Below are 17,584 nucleotides of genomic sequence, written 5' to 3'. Positions count from 1 at the left end.
GGCTCAATGTCGGACAAGGCCCAATGTAGGGAGGGGGCCCAGTATGTGATTTATTATGTATGGTATGTGGTAGTTTGGGGAACTCACTAAGCTTTGTGCTTACAGTTTTCAGTTTGTGTTATTGAAATGGTATTTTCATTTGAGATGTATGGATAATGTTTTTCGAATATTAGTTTATTTAAATTAAAAATGATATTTTTGGATCATATTTTTGAGAAGTTACAATGTTATGAGACGTCTAGTAGGTGGTAGTGAGCTATATGATTGGTAATTACATGTATTATGTGCCTACTTGATCTCTGATTGTTTATATGTCGAAATATGGTGACAAATGAGGTTGAGGCAGTTATGTTGTGTGATGTAGGCCAAGAGACCAAGTGCGGGCTGGTTGTAAGCCGTATGCATGGAGCCTCGGGAGGAGCTGTTGGGTTGAGGCGGCAGACCAACATACCCGGGGCAATCCAGTCGATGACTGTCAGCCCAGTATACATGCTTGTATGTGTTCTGTTGTGATTGGTATTTTAAGGGAACTCGATGAGCTTTATGCTTACCCAGTTGTTGTTGTTTTCCATGTATCATAAGTTCGTAGGAAGGTCAAGGTGTGACTGTACACACTCATCAACGACCTTGAGGATTCCACGTTATTATATTTGTCCGATTTTCGATAAATGTAACTTGGAATAAATGGTTTCTCTTAAAAATGGATTTATAATTGGCAAGTTTTACCTTAACAAAAATGGAAATTTTTTATTGTAAAAATAGGACGTTACAAGTTGGTATAAAAGCTCTAGTTTGAGAGATTTAGAGAAACACTTGTGTGACTCCAAAATCAAGCTAGGATCTGAGTTTCAAAAAATGTTTTTGAAAAAGAAATCTTACAATAAAAGGGTTAGGTTAAGGACATGGGCTCGATCTCTTATCATGTTCTTGTTTGATTGTTGGATTGGGATCGAGAATATGGACCTTTGACTTAAACCTTTGTTTTACAAGAAGATGTGGTGTGTACATTCAGCCAGAGCCCGAATAGGAAAATGATTCCTAAAATATCCATACTTGTTATATATTTTAAATTTGAATTTGTTGATATGTGAATTGTTAGAAAAGAATGTTAGTGGATAGGATAAGGTTCTTTTAGGCACTGTTCCCTAGTAATGCCTGATTTATGTGTCATCCCTATTTTTACAGCCATAAAAGACCGATTTTGTTTATGGTTTATAAAAATCAGAGTACTTCTTTTAATAAAAATGTTGTGGAATTTGTTCCCAGTAAAACATGATAAATACGTTATCAAAACATTTCCGAAGAAAAGTATTTTTATTCATTTTAAAACATTTGGGATGTCATCATCAATACAGTAACATAAGCATAAACAGAAATTACATTCATTATCACTAGTGATTTATATCTCCTTAATCTCTCAGTGTAATGTGACTTCATATCAACACCTGTGATATAAATAAACTAAGTGGGTCAGGTTGGGAAACCTGGTGAGTATATAGGGTTTTCAACCCACAATAATATAATTATTATGTTAAACATCAAACAATCAACCTAATTACTCATCCCCATTATCTTCTTTACTCTTAAGGATCTACCCTAAGATTCAGCTATTCCTTGTTCATTCATTCCTAAGGAGTATCCTAAGGAATCGACACTAAGTCTGCATAGTCGCCAGGGTTTATCTTGTTTATTGATAGTATCGTTTTCGAGAGTCTACTCACAATACCTATCAATGGGTTTTTAGAGTACACCGGCTGAACACATCGTTCACAACACCTACAGGTTGCGAGCCTGCTAGTGTTCCATTAGACTGTCTAGAATAGTCCGTGGTTGTCATCCATACTTTGCTATATGACGGGGCCATCGCTTGGGTCATCGTTTGGCTCATCGTTTTGGCTCATCGCTTTGGTTCATCGCTTAGTTCATCACTTTGCACCATATTTTATCACTCATATATCATCGCTCATCATTCATATCATCTTTCATCGCTCATCATTTATCTCATCCTTCATCGCTCATCATTTATCTCATCTCTAATCTACCCATGTTTTACCCAAGACATTTTGTGTATATAAAATACATATACAATTTAGATCATTTAAGAACATGTCTAAAACGTTTCATCCAGCATAGACAACAAATATTCAGACAGTATACACACATAGCACGTAATTTATATAAAATACTTCATTTATATGTGTAAGATGAAAGTAATTATGCACTCACTTGGTAAGGTGGTGATTCCGAACTCAGACAGCGCTTGGTTACTCTTAAAACAATTTCCTTCGACAAAACCTAGTATCAATACCGCTAGGGTTTAGTCTAACGTTAACCGCAACCACTTAATAGTCTAGCTATTATTACTATTATATAAGCGTTAAACAACACTCTTATATAACTCATAATAATAACCCAAGTAGTTATTTTAAGGTCCTAATGATGTTACTATAATTAATTAGAAGCTATATTAAAAATAGCGTAGGCGTAGCTCACTTACAACGGGTTTTTATTAAAAAAAAACCGGGCTTCGCTGGAGCAGCGTTTCCGAGCCGAAAGCTTTTCTTCTTGGAGCCATCGGGCGCACCGGGGCTTCCTTCTCGTGCTAGGGAGGTTCCCTAGACTTGGGAGGGGTTTAAGGAGGCTAGAGAGAAGTTAGAGAGAGAAAGAAACGTTATGGTGTGAAGAAATTATGAAGGATTCATCCTTTATTTATAGAGATTTTATCGTAGAGTAGCCCCTAAGCTTCGTCTGTATCTTCCGTGTACGATCTTCGTTTTCTACGTTCTTTATATCCATGCGTTGGTATTTACGAGTAATACAACTTTCATTTAGACTTCGTCGGCTAATTCTCATTCTATCTCCGATTTGCAAAACTGTATCGAATTTATCACGTTCGAAGAGTAGGGACTAAGTTTTGTCCATATCTTTCGCATACAAGATCTATTATCGACGTTCTTTATATCCACGTGTTGGTATTTACGAGTACTACAACTTTTTTTTAGATCCCGTCAGCTAATTCTCACTCTATCTCAGATTTACAAAACTGTATCGAATTCGTCGCGCTCGAAGAGTAGGGACTAAGCTTCGTCCATATCTTTCACATACGAGCTCTGTTTTTTACTGTCTTTTTATCGTTTAACTCCTATTTACAATATCTTTATTTCTCGTTTAGATTATTTTGACTAAAAATCGACCGATCTAAAATTCAAATTTCAGGTTGTGCACTACTACGCTAAATCTTAGAAAAATCATAACCTCCTCATACGAAGTCAGATTTGGACGTTGTTTTTATGCACACTCTCTTTTTAACATATACTATGACTTTCTTTTAGATTGCTAAGTCTAAAAAGTATTTTATCGTAAATTCACTTTTTACGATTCCCGGTGTCATGCCGGTTTAGCCGTAAAACTTCGACATGTCATAACTTCTTTGTTATAACTCGGATTTCAGCGTTCTTTATATGTACGTAACCCTTGTGAAATATACTATAACTTGCTCAAATTTATTTATTCTAAATTATCTTATATACAAATGTCATTTTTGACGCTCATTGTCTTTAAATTGACTAGCTCGAATCTGCGGGCGTTACAATTTATGTGATGCCTTATGGTATAGAGAATTTCTTGTTATATGTTATTTGACTAAGGACCCTTGATCTAGGCTTTCTTGCATGTTCCTTGTTTGGTTGTGGCACTATATTAGGATCATCAATTTGCGTGTTTATTTCACCTCTGGGTACACATGGTTATGCGTTCCTTGGAGAGTTGGTTATGTATCCTTGTGTATAGGGTGTTGTAGTGATATATATATATATTATATATATATATATATATATATATATATATATATATATATATATCATTAAAGTATTGATATTAGCTATTAACACTTGAATTCAATACATATCGATTGAAGGCAAACGGGCAACAAGCTGCGCCGCTAGCCCTTTTTGGATGGCAAAACCTATTCTTTTGAAAACAACATTTGTGGATCTAGGAGATATGACATTAGAATGCATGACCTGTTGGAATCTGTTAAGGAGCTCAACCGCCTCTGGTGCGAGAAAACCAAATGTATCGAATGTAAAAGGAACAAACACATGTTGATTTTCTCTACATGCATTGTCGTGCTTTACCACTTTGCACGCAGCAGCTTTCAAAGCGGCATGCCCAGCTGCGAAACCTCCGCTCCCCAAACCAACGAGAGGAGATATATATCCTTGTATGTTAGGATACAATAGTAGTGGTATGTTGGTTAGAGTACCAGTAGGTTGGTTATCATCTAGTTGAGTGCCCTAGGAGTCGTATGTGGTCACGTAGGATAGCCTGAGAACTCTTGATATAGGCTTTCTTGCATGTTCCTAGTTCGGTTGTGGCTCTAGAGTAGGATCATCTATTCAGGTGGCTATCTCGCCTATGGTTACTTATGGCTATATATTATGTAGATATTAGTTGGTAGCGGAGCAGTATGCTGTGAAAGGTCTAGTAGTCGGTAGTGAGCTATATGATTGGTAATTCTTGTATTATGTGCCTTCTTGATCCCTAATTGTTTATATGTTGACATATGGTGGCGGATGAGGTTGAGACGGTCCCGTTGTGTGTTGTAAGCCAAGAGACCAGGTGCGGGACGGCTGTAAGCCGTAGGCACGGAGGCTCAGGAGGAGCGGTTGGGTTGAGGCGGCAGGCCAACATACCTGGGGCAATCCAATCTGATGATTGTGGACCCAATATGCATGGTTGTATGTTTTCTATTGTGAGTGGTATTTTGGAGGAACTCACTAAGCTTTATGCTTACCCACTTGCTGTTATTTTTTAGGTATCATCAGTTTGTGGTAAGGCGAAGGTGTGATTGTACACACTCATCAGTAACATTGAGGATTTCGTGTTATTATATTACTCTGATTTTCGATAAATGTAACTTGGAATAACTAGTTTCTCTTAAAAATGTATTTATAATTTGGAAGTTTTACCTTAATAAAAATGTAAATTTTTGGTTTTGAAAATTGGACGTTACAATACCTCTTACAGTCCATTCATAACACTGATTCTATAGCTAGAAACAAATGGATTATCGCACACCTTGCCTAAAAATCCCTAATCGTCAATTCATCGCGAAAATCATTCATCAATTCAAGAGGCATCATTCTCATAGTCGAGATACATCAGGGACAACAAAAATTTTTTCGTTCCTGATTCATTTCCCTGATTCCTGAAGCAATTATCTAGTACCTGACATAACTATATTCAAAGAAAGCATGCCCTTGACCTCATATCAAGGAAACCATACCACAAGTATCCTCTTGTGCATTCCCATACCGCCATCCCTATAGCCAATGAAAACCACAATTATCTAGACTCATGTTGGGTCTACCCACAACTCTGGATATCACATGTTTGCTCTCTCTTTCCTCAGAACGTGGAAGGCTAGAAGTACATAAACCATGTCGAAGATAGTGACATCGCAATCCATCTGCAAATTATTTAGCCTCTGACTACAATCCTCGAGCCGATCTTCACGATTGCTTCCTTCTTGAGTCCCACGACTTGAATGACACTATCTCGAGCAAGGACCTCGAGACCTCAAAATCAACTAACTCACTTAGGTCTGCACCATTCAAAACCAGACTGATATGGGCACTAAGGCCCATACAATAAGCAGACCATCCCCGGTTTGAACAACCATAACCAATAATCCAATAAAGACAGAAACACACTATAGTGAATCATGGTGTCAAACCATACAGTCTACCCTCCATCAACTCCTTAGACTCCACGAAATCCTCCTCGATTCGAGTATGGATCCTACACTTTTAGTAGTACGGGCCCAATACAACCTTCCACACCTATCCATACTTTTCTCAAGAATTATCCCGGGCCCTCTAAGTAACTACTCATGTCCACTACCATCTGATCCAACCACATATACCCGCTCTCAAACGAGAACATACTACTAATCTTCTTAAATTCTCCTTCTAGAATCCTACTTCCCATATAATCACATTCTAACATTGTTCCTGACTCACAAGGAACCCTACCTTATCCCGCTCTCAGCTGCAAAGAAAAACTTCTACCAATGTCAACCAACCACCTTAAAAATACAATCACATACAAAAAAGATTGAATAATTCTCCAACAGAAAGGTCCTACACTACAATGGTTAGACTCAGACGAGATCTGCGCAATAGAGCCAAATATTTCATTCTAAAACCATTCAATATTTGTAGCATGCAACATAATGTATTCGCCAAATAGTTAGTTAACATCAATATAGGCTCCACATAGCACAAAGAAAGCAACATTTGAGTAATCCATCAAGTCACTTCCACACGCGACACTCGCGAACCTTGCTACATAACACCTTCCTCGTACTAACCTTGCTACACAACGTCTGCAAAAGAGACTCCCTCTAATACCATCTAACTACCTCACGAATACAAATACATGCCACATGCACTAAATAATTCTTCTACTGCAAGGTCTCACATTATAATGGTTAGACTCAGACGAGAGCTATGCAATAGAGTTAAACCTAGCCTTCTAAAATTATCTAATCCTTGCAACATGTAACATAACATATTCGCTTAATAGTTAGCAGATATTGTTAGAGGTCTCTAAAAACACAAAGCAAGCAACATTCAAGCATCGAGTAATCTAACCCAATGCATCACCTAAACATGTCATTCTATCCAACATTTGAAATCCATACTAGCATGTAATTCCAAAAGCTCAATCAATCAACATATAAATGTATCTCTCTTATCATTCTGTAATGCAAATCTTGAGCATACCCTTAGCCCTAATCTAGTATGCAATTCTAATGTACTCATACCAAAACATTAAGCATAACACATATATGGGTATTTTAGGGAATACTTACTTGAGTTCGGTTGATTGCGTGCCTCACACCCCTTTTTCTTAAAAACCTTTTTGGAAAACTCATTTTGTTTTAAAAGATTTTATTAACTCCTCAGTTTAAGTTCAGACAGACCCGAGAGTGTGTCCAAATCCCTCAAACTAAGGAATTGATACCAACTTGTAACATCCCAAAAATACCAAGTAAAAATTTCATTTTATATAAGCTAAAACCATTCCTTTATTGTTCCACAAGACGACCAAAGTCAAAGTAGTCCCAAAACATCAGAGTAATTCGTAAACATTCAATACAGAATAAATCTCTAGGGGATGCAATGCAATCAAGTCGGGCCCTTTCTTTTGAAACCAGAAGTACATGAAACATTTTAAGCATAAACCTAAGCACAAATCTTAGTTAGTTCCCTAAAATACCACATAACATACATACAATTGTCATGGGCTACCCTGAAGGTCTTACAATCCAAGTGACATGGGCTACCATGGTCTTTCATGCAATTTTCATGGCATCCCCTCTTAGTTTTTCATATAAATGTCATGGGCTACCCCCATGATCTTTCATGCAATTGTCTTGGGTTGCCTCCATGGTCTTTCATACAAATGCCACATGTTACCCTCGGGGTCTTCCATGCAAGTATCATAAAGACAACTAATATTCCATATAACATAATCCAATGGGATGGAATTGGTGCCTTCGACCCACATGTACAATGAGAAGACTCGCCTCAATTAGCTATCAAAGAGAAAACACGAGCTAGAGATGCTGACCCCTAAACTCCTTACATTATCAATATACCAAAACATCCTTAAGTAAAAAAAAACAACGTAAAAAATTCAAACCGATAAGTCCTTAGACCAAGACTAACTCTTCTAAGGGCAGAATACCATTTTGCCATTCCCGAGACCTACCCCAACAGTTGACCAAAAGTCAACGAATCAAAAAGTAAATGTCAACTTTCGTTGACCAACGCACTGCGTACTCCAGCTCTACGCATGTCATATAACTTTATTTTAAAATACGGGGTCCAACTAGGCTACACACTGCATAACCTTAAGTATGCCCTGCATACACCTCTAGATCCAAAACTTCATTTTAAGCACGTAATACATTAAGAACTTTCACTAAAGCTCATATCTAATTCTTACTAGCTCCATAATGGATAAAGTTTCCAACTTTATCCATTAGGATGTTCCAAACAACCAAGATCTAGTCTTTAAGTCTCAAAGGGACCAAAAAATGCATTTTCTTAACTTAATCCATTAAGTCCAAGTCTCCAACCTTCAAATCTTAATCGATATGATGTTTAGATGGATAAATTTTCCAACTTTATCCATAACAAGATCACAAACTTTCAAGATCTAAACTTTATGTACTAAAATAACCAAAGCGTGGCAAATTTGACAAATAACTAGATCTATGAAACTAATGAGCAACTTAGAAGCTTTTTACTCACAATGGTCTAGAAATAACGTAATCTTGCGAGATCTATACTTGAACTCTTCTTCTATACTTTTTGCCACCACCTTGCTTTTCAAGATTCAACATTACAATGGAGAAATAAGCTCATAAATGATGCCAAAGTTCAAAACAAGCGAGAGGAGGCTAGGGTTTCTCAATGAATGATCTTAGGTGATGGAGGCTGATCATGAGAGGGTTTCCTATAAGTCAGATCCCTTAAATAGAGCTCAAAACCGAAGATTTAAGGTTATGATCTGCCCGGGTTACGCCCTACGTAACATAAATTACGCCATGCATAATTCATTAAACCCACGTTACGCTTTTAGTTACACCCTGCGTAATCCAAAAATCCCCAATTTCCACTTCAACTTCAAATAACCATAACGTTTTTTGTTTCAATTTTGTTTTCGACTTTTTTATATGCATGGAAAAGTATTGAAGAACCCCACAATCATATCTAACTACTTTTGACTTCAAACATACTGAACTAAAATCCATAATTCATGAAAGAAGTTTGAATCACATAACCAATATTATCCACATCTAATAGGGTTTAAACCCTATTCTCTTGAAGCCCAATGCCTTTACTTGATCAATTTATTGTCCATAATCTCAAAACAAAAGACTTCTCGAAAGAGGACAATACATCAATAATTGAAAAGATCTAGATGTTACAAATAGGTAAACACAAATCAGATCACACATACTAGCTGTTATGAATCGTTTTTTTAATCGAAAAAACAATTTTATTACCGTATTTTCTAAAAAAACCCTGAACCAAACCGACTTTTAAACCTAAAAAAAGATTTTTAACAAAACAAGGTGTGGTTCCTAAGTGCACTTTCGTCCAACTCAACACACTGCATAATGCGATTCTTGGTACAACTTCAAGCCTTGTATTTTAGAAGCTTATGATTGCGAAATCAAGGTAAAGTTGCTTAAAATGATTTATTTTGTTATAGCATTTCACTTATGGTTGTTGGATGAAATTTGGTCTCAAAATCAATATAGTTTTCGAGTTTTAGTTTGACTTTTACTGATTATCTCAAAATAGAAACAAGTCCAATATTAGAAATTAAGTTAAAACATCCCTTACTTATTGCCCAAGTACATATTCTTAATTCTTAAACATAACTCTTTATAACTATTTAGTCAATTTTATTCTAGAAACATTAAAAAATATATCTTAAGCGCAAAAGCAAATTTGGATTTGAAATCGGAATCTTGGAAACTAAAGAGTAAACCACAATCAATTGACTAATTGCATAAAATATGAAAAAAAGGAAGACCAAATTCTCATCATCATCATCATCATCGTAACATGGCATCTTAAAGAATGAATTAATTAATCAATAAAACACAATCGGATTTAGATTTTTCAAAGCCAAGAAATGGAATTGATTCCAAAGTCTTTACCAAACTTCCACTACTGTAATACCCTTTCAATTTGCATGGGAATTAACACAAGTCCTAAAATCGAAAATTATAAAATTAATTACGCTCACTGATCTTTGTTCTTAAGCTAAATCAAGAGAAAAAAAATGAAAAAAGAGATCGATTTTGATGAAATTAAGATGATTCTAAGATCAACCCAGAAGTTTCTGCTACAGAAAGAGCATGATTATGATCTCCTTCGTAAGTAACAATCAACATGCTTGGATCATCCAATGCTCTCTCGACATGTTTCCGAGCTGGGCATCCTCTCACGCTACTGCACTTGTAGTATCCTCTGTGGATTTCAGGGAAGAAATTGAAGAAATTAGAGATGAATTAATGGCGGATTTCATGATTAATTCAAAATCTGTTGGGTTTTTAAGGCGGAAATGGCGAATTAAGAGAGTAATTTTACCTGGGATGTGGAGATCCTTTAATGGGTTTCTGGCCGTATTTTCTCCATGAGTAATCGTCCGGCGGAATATCGGCGAGCTTCATGCTAATTGCCTTAACCCTAATTACCCTCTTCATTCTCAGCTTTCTGAATTATAGAACGAAATGAGATTAAAATTGATAATAAATCGATATGGGTGAACTCAACAATTAAATGGGGGTTGTTCGAATTTTGAATTCTGAATTCTTACCTTCGTTTGGAACAGTGACAACGGCCAGTAGAACCACCGCTGCACTTGCCGGAAGCGCCATTTTCCGATGAGCTGCACTTCCTTTTCAAACAAGAAGAAGAACACAACGGAGGTTTACCACCGGCGGAGAGTTGTTTTCCGTCGGAGTCTCCGGTCAACGATGACATAAACGAGCTAGCTCGAGAAACCGCAGGGGAGTAAGAGAAACTAATCGTTTTAGGCAAAGAGTCTTTCCTCTGAAACACAGCCGGTTGATTACCGGTGGCCGGAGCCGCCGGAGGCGGCGGAGGAACAAAAGGTACTTGTTGTATAGGTGTTGGACAATAGACTTTATTCTCACCTTCATCCGAAACGACATCATCCTGGTCGTGGTCCTTCATTATCGTCTGATTATGATTCAGATAACCACCATGATTAACAGGAGCTCGTCGGAAACGGGCATGGCCGGTGAGTTCCCGACTGGGTCTTCCCAACAAAGAGATAACCCTTTTGAACTTGGTAACAGCGACATCGGCGACAGCTTTATAATCCGCCGGCGATTGATTTTGTTGTTGAGACTGGGATTGAGAGAGGAGACGGATGAGCTTTTGGACGCTTTCAAGGCCGGAAGCAGCTTCTTGGACGGCGTTGGTTTCGTCGGAGGTAGTGTTTCTGAAGCCCATGATTAGATCTACGGCGGCCATGGCGGATTAGACCATGAAAATGGTGGTTTGCAGAGATAAGAAGCAGTCAAAATGATTAGATCGGCGAGGTAAATAGACGAAGAGGGTGAGAAATGAGAAAAGTAAGCAGTGGGTGACTGGCATGTCGTTTTATCAAATCTGCTTAGTCAAAAGTTGGTATGAGTAAGATCCAACCACATAGTCCAACCCCCCCCCCCCCCCCCCCCCCCTTTTTTTTTTATTTTCTATTTTTTTACAAAACAAAAGAAAAAAATTAGTTCAAAATTAATTATTAGTAGAGCTTAATTTGGTTAAATTTGTTACATGATTGTTGTCAAATATTTCACATTTTGTGAGAGCTTGTAGAATCTTTTTTATTATATTTTAACTATGTATCTATTCTTTGTAATATTTGATATTTAGATATAATATAGAGATAACGTTTTACTGAACTGAAAAAAAGAATTTAGACACTACGAGTAACCAAACTTTCTACAACTGAAACCAAACTCGTAGCTAAAAACCAACTCAAATCAAACTAAATAAACTTTGTTATAGCTTACTTAAACAAAATACCATTGATTAAAGATAGCATGACGAAACAGTAATATGAAATATATTATTAGAGACGCAAGAGAAGTTTAAGTGAAAGATGTTAGAAAAACATAGCATAGAAAATAACCGAAAAACCCTTGTATTAATTTTGTGTATATAAAAACTTTGTCAAATTTCAATAAATCAATGAAGTAGTGATGTTTTATGAAAATTCTTACAACATATGCATAATTTCAAGTTGAATAAATGAATTTTTAAGTTTCAACTACATAATAAAATTAAAAACGTAACATATTAAATATCTTAAGATGGTGGTTTGGATCCGAAAAGCTCAATATAGATTTAATTTCCAAATTGATACAAGTATGATTGAAATTGTTTTTCTTTTATAAAATCTCAAAACTATAAAATCAAAATTTAAACAACCATATACTTCTGTACATATAACATGTAAATATTATTTGATTTGAATTAAAAGACATTAAAGAAGTAAATGATATTTCGTCAATATTGGACCCATTGAATTTTGTAAAATAAAAAGAAAGTAGAAAAAGAAAGTGAAAGCAAAAGGTCAAAAAAGGAAAAAGGAAGAAGAAATAATTGAGGAGAGGGGCATAGCGGATCAAATACGGTGAAGATTTTGAAATAATAAAGTATTAAACGGCCGATGACTAAACGTTTGACCTTTCTTTTCTTGTGTCGTTTCTATGCTAGTCAACCAAACATTTCTAGCCGTTGGATTACGTAACTATCTGGATCAATTATATTTTATTTATTTATTTTTGCATTTACTTCTACTTTGTAAAACAATAATAATGTCAATAATGAAATTCATATCGAAATGTTGGCACACGTTATTTTTAAAAGAAAACAAATATATATTTTTAGTTGGTATTTGCAACTTTGTTTGAAAATTGGTTTTTCTAAAATAATAATAATAATGAAATACTATTAACTATAACAACATAAACAAAAAAATATATGGGGTATTTTCTATTGTTCAAAGTGACCTATTTTGATCATTCAAAAAATAACCAGATAAAATGGCCTCTAAGTTAAAAAGTTATTGGATAGTCAACATTACTCATATTGTTGTCTAAGTCTTTGAAGATAACTATTTATTTATTTGGGAGTTAATTTGTATATTATAATTTTCTTTTATATAAATTGGTTTAAATAATATACGTTTTAAAATGTTATATTATATAACTTTATGTTTAGTATGAACTAGTGAAGTATCCCGTGCTTTGCACGGGTTAGATTTTTTTTGCATTTCTTTACCTATAGTAACAGTGTAGTTACATTTCTATACACATAATTGCAACATCCTTACAATACTTTTCTATACTTATATTTCTTTACATAAAAATAGGAGTTATGCTATAAGCTAGGACATCGGTTGTAAATTGTTGTTATAGGTCATGGCTTATATACTAATGATCTGCGACAACAAACAAAAGTCGCCGATAAAGTTCTTTTACCAATTTATTGATTTGATCTAAACACTCAACAAACGTGGGATCTATAAGTGTGATTTCTTTAGTGCCATCTTTTCGTGGAATAGACTCATGTAGCTCCAATCTATACCATCCCCCAACCATTAAAGCTATTTCTTCTTCATTTTTGTCAAACAAACCAAGCAGCCCTCTCGTATGTATCAACATAATATCTCTTCTTTCCCACTTTCTTGGACTTTCTGCCATGTCTTCCATCATTCCATAAGCTGCATTTCCACAACAAAACAAAACAAAAACCAAAAATCACTTTCCTTACAAAGTCAAAGGGTTTAATGGCTCAAAAGTCAAACCTATAAACACGGTCCAGGATCACACAAGTGTTTTCTGCAACTTCTTTGATATAGAATAATTATATGTTGCAGCAGGGGTTGGGGTTCCTTAAAATGACTACAATTTCCATAGACATAGCCATAGGTTGCATCATTCTTCCAATGCCAATCATCCCTTCGAAAATGTTGATCATATTCACCTGACGACCTTTCATACCCGCCTTTGTGCTTATTTTTCACCCTATTGAAGACCCTCTACATGGGCCTTAACATTATGCACTATAAGATTGGTTTTTCAACTATATACATGATTTATTGCCTGAGGAAAAAAAAAAAAAAAAGGAAAAAGCTAAAGTTATAAATGAAGATTACATAGCTAAGGAATAAAAAAATTGTGTCACTTTAAGAAACGTTAAAAGAACATGAACAGTTAGCAATTACTGAAAAACTAAACAATAGAAGTGAACATTAAAAGAACATAGAAAAGCTAACATGATGTGTAACGAACCACAATAGCTCTCATGTTTTTGCAAACACTGTTTCAATACTTGGAACCTGCATCATAAATAAAGTTTAAAAAGCTTTGGAAATAAATATATTTTTGAAGCACCTGTAATGCAAGACCTAAGTTATCAGGAGCCTGAAATGATTTTTATCACAAAGTTATAAGTTATAACCAATGAAAAAGAAATTGTTTAAAAGTAGATAGACAATGATGAGCAAAGTCGTGAAACTCTGACATGAAATGGTCAAAAGAATAGAAATATGATGGGATTAAAACATGTCATGCCTTTGGTCGGCAGTAAATGGAATGGAATTCAATAATAAAGATTCAATTATTTTAAGTTTTTGTTTATATCTAAATAACTTTTCATTTACTATAAAAATATATAATTGGTATTTTTTATATTTATAAATCAAGGGTATTTTTGTCTTGAAAATAAAAGGGAAATAAAGAACTTAATTTCTTCTACCTTCCCTTAGGTATGGTGAAACCCATCAATTTTTCAGTTTAAAGAATTCCAATTGAGTTGAATTACATCCATTTGGCAACCAAATACGCTACATAATGTAATCACAAATTCTAATTCCATTGAATCCGAAAAGCGAACACGCCCTAAAGATTTCTCAAAGTTACCTAGGGACTGCTCTAATTTAGTTGAACAACTTTTTCATAATTATTTGTTGCCTGCAATATCAAGATAACAAAAACACATATTTCTTACGGTTTGACAATCTTTAATAATTAACATTAATAGAACCACAACCATTGTAAAACATATAAATGTATAACATGGAAGAAAAATCATTAATATGATTTAAAGGTCTAAAACCTGCTTCCGCAATTCTTCAGCTTCCTTTGTACGCCTAGATATTTTGGCCGGATCAGATATGGCAATAGCCCAATTATAATAAGCCTGAAATCGGAGGCATATAATCATAAAAATCAATCATTTTAGTAAAAATATCATGCAACTTTATTAATATACAGAGACTGAAAATGCATACATCATGAAGTGTAGGGTTTAAACGGGTTGCTTCATCATACTTTTTTGCAATCCTTCTCTTTCCTATAAAAAATGAAACAAAAAGTTAAAAATAACAAAAAAAGTGAAATTCTTTCATATATTGCATCAAGAATTTTTTATGAAGGGAAAATTAGATTAAAAAAATAAAAAAAAATAAAAAAACATTATTTTGGGTAAAATTTATGTTTACCCAAAGTTTCATACATTTTTAAAATCTATCAAATAACTAATTTGGAATAAAACTTTTATGGTTTGAGTAAAAATATTAATTATAAGTGGTTAAGTCGCCAAACTGCCAATAATAAAATGGTTTTTTGGTAAATTACCCTTACAGATACTCATGCTATGTCAAAATAAATACATATTGGTGTAGCCAATGATACTCATGCTATGTCAAAATAAATACATATTGGTGTAGCCAATAATAATCGTTAAATACATATTGGTGCAACCAATAATAATCATTTTAGAGGAATGAAAATATTTTATTAATCATTAAATACATATTGGTGTAGCTAATAATAATCGTTTTAGGGGAATGAATTGCAGCTATACAGGCACTAACTGCAAATCAAAATCAATATGGGATTCAATCAACCAAAGTCCTACTAGATTAGCAACTCAAAGCTTCGATCCTAAACCCTAGCCATAACACACTTAGTATTTCGTACAGAAATCTATCAACTTCAACCCAGCATCACATAGATTCAATTGTGTATAATAGAGACAAAAAAAAGTTATTGAAATTTACCTCTTTTGAAACGTTACAATCGCCAGCAACAAAAATCTTTGACCAGTGTATGGTTTGTTTCCGTTGAAAAAACGTTACCTTTTAGCTTTCAACCGGTTGAAATCGACGAATGTCATAAGAAGAAGGGGAAGGTGGAAGGAGTCGGTGGACTGAACAACGCCTAAATTTCTTCTTCCATCTTAGCAAGCACATAACCGACGATCTTTGAGGTGCAGCGAAGCCGGAGCAGGTGCAGGTCAAATAACGGCCGTTAATCGAGATTATCAAAACGTGGGGAAGTATTTGAGTCGGTGGTTATGAAAAGGTTAGAGAATTATCTGAACTGAGTCGTTCATGGACAAGAATGGCGGTGGAAGAGTATAAGCAAGGGAAAGGGGAAAATATGACCACCAAAACTTATGTGGTTAAAATCTAAAAGGCAGAAAGTTTTGTGGTCGAATTTGAAAATCCAAAAGAGTACTGTACTTAAGTGTCCTCTCAATTTATTATATATATAATTACTATCCTATTTATAACAATTTTTATATTAAAAATACCCTCTCATTTAGTACTAAAATATATAAAATTGGCTATAGACTCGCTAAAACATATATGATCCTAACATTGTATAAAGCTTAAGCGAAATTTAATTGACACCATAAAAAAATTTATTGAAATATTTTATTAAATAAAATTTTTATCGATAAATTTAAAACTTAAGTTGATAGAATCATCTCATAAATTCTCTATTATGAACGTCATATATAGATGTTCAGTGATTAATAATAAGTTAAAACTGCTACAAACAACTTTTAAAAAGAAGATAAGTAATCAGTGTATTACTATTTTACAAACATGGATTTTCTAGCATTTTTAAAAGAAAATTCATCTATTATTCTGTCATAATCAATATGTTTAAGACCTTTGTCCTCAATCAAAATCAAATCCAAATGGTATAATCTCTATTAAGTCAAGGTGTCGAGTGACTTTTTATGGGTTTTAGAATGGAGCTTGAGGATTTAATCTAGTTTTTAGACGACTCTAATATTTTATATGCATGTGGCCTTTGGGGTGGGATTAGACGGGTACATATTATATATGTTCTTTATGGAACATCACCGTCGATGCTATGTCTTTTTCGGATTTAGATGTGTAACACCGTAAAAATTAAAACAATTTTTCACTTTTGAAAACACATTTTTAATTAAACAATTCGTTCACAAAACGTCATAACATCAAGTTTTCAAATCACAATGTCTCCCAATATCAAAATACATCCAATTTTTATATGTGTGTACGAATCAAGCCGGCGCCTTCCAGCGGTCATCACTTGTACCTGAAACACATAACACTGAACACTGTAAGCATAAGCTTAGTGATTTTCCCCAAAATACCACAATAATCACATAATAGCCACTCGAGGCTGTAACTCTGTTGACCCTCTGGTCAATGTGTCTTAGTGGGGCCCTCCAGCCCCAACTCTCTGTGGGCCCTCTGGCCCTAGCTCTAGGGACCCGAAAGTCCTAACTCTGTAACTCTGAATCATGCATATCATATATCACAATAAATCACAACACATAATAACATGCAATCACACTGGTATATAACTCTATAATACTCTGTCTCTTAACTTTGTTACCATACTAGGTAAAGTATAGTGAGAAGACTCACCTCGCGTATATCGATAACTTGCAGATCCCGGAAATCACTCGCGCTCGATCCCCCGAGCTATAATCCTCCTATAACACAATATATCTCTAATTAACACTTTCACAACTAAGGTTGACTACCCCTATCAAGTCAACATTGGTCAACTCTGGTCAACGGTCAACTTGACCGGACTCGGCGAGTGCACTAGAGCGACTCATGTCCACTGATTCCATGGGATCCTTTCTCGACACGTCGAGTATTTTCC

At 34.9% G+C, this 17,584-nt stretch overlaps 1 protein-coding gene across 1 annotated transcript; it reads right to left on the bottom strand.

Moving 5' to 3' along the window:
• Positions 1-9,670: 9,670 nt before the first annotated feature.
• LOC111909896 (probable WRKY transcription factor 7) lies at positions 9,671-11,204 on the bottom strand. The gene is made up of 3 exons (XM_023905678.3): positions 10,408-11,204; positions 10,179-10,304; positions 9,671-10,058 (listed from the first exon to the last, which is right to left on the bottom strand). The coding sequence occupies exons 1-3, from the start codon at positions 11,088-11,090 to the stop codon at positions 9,899-9,901; spliced, it is 969 nt and encodes a 322-aa protein (XP_023761446.1). The 5' UTR covers positions 11,091-11,204; the 3' UTR covers positions 9,671-9,898.
• Positions 11,205-17,584: the final 6,380 nt, after the last annotated feature.

The sequence above is a fragment of the Lactuca sativa genome, chromosome 4 (genome assembly GCF_002870075.4).
Source record: "Lactuca sativa cultivar Salinas chromosome 4, Lsat_Salinas_v11, whole genome shotgun sequence".
In the NCBI taxonomy this organism is placed as follows: domain Eukaryota; kingdom Viridiplantae; phylum Streptophyta; class Magnoliopsida; order Asterales; family Asteraceae; genus Lactuca; species Lactuca sativa.
This window is presented reverse-complemented; position numbering and strand designations above follow the sequence as displayed.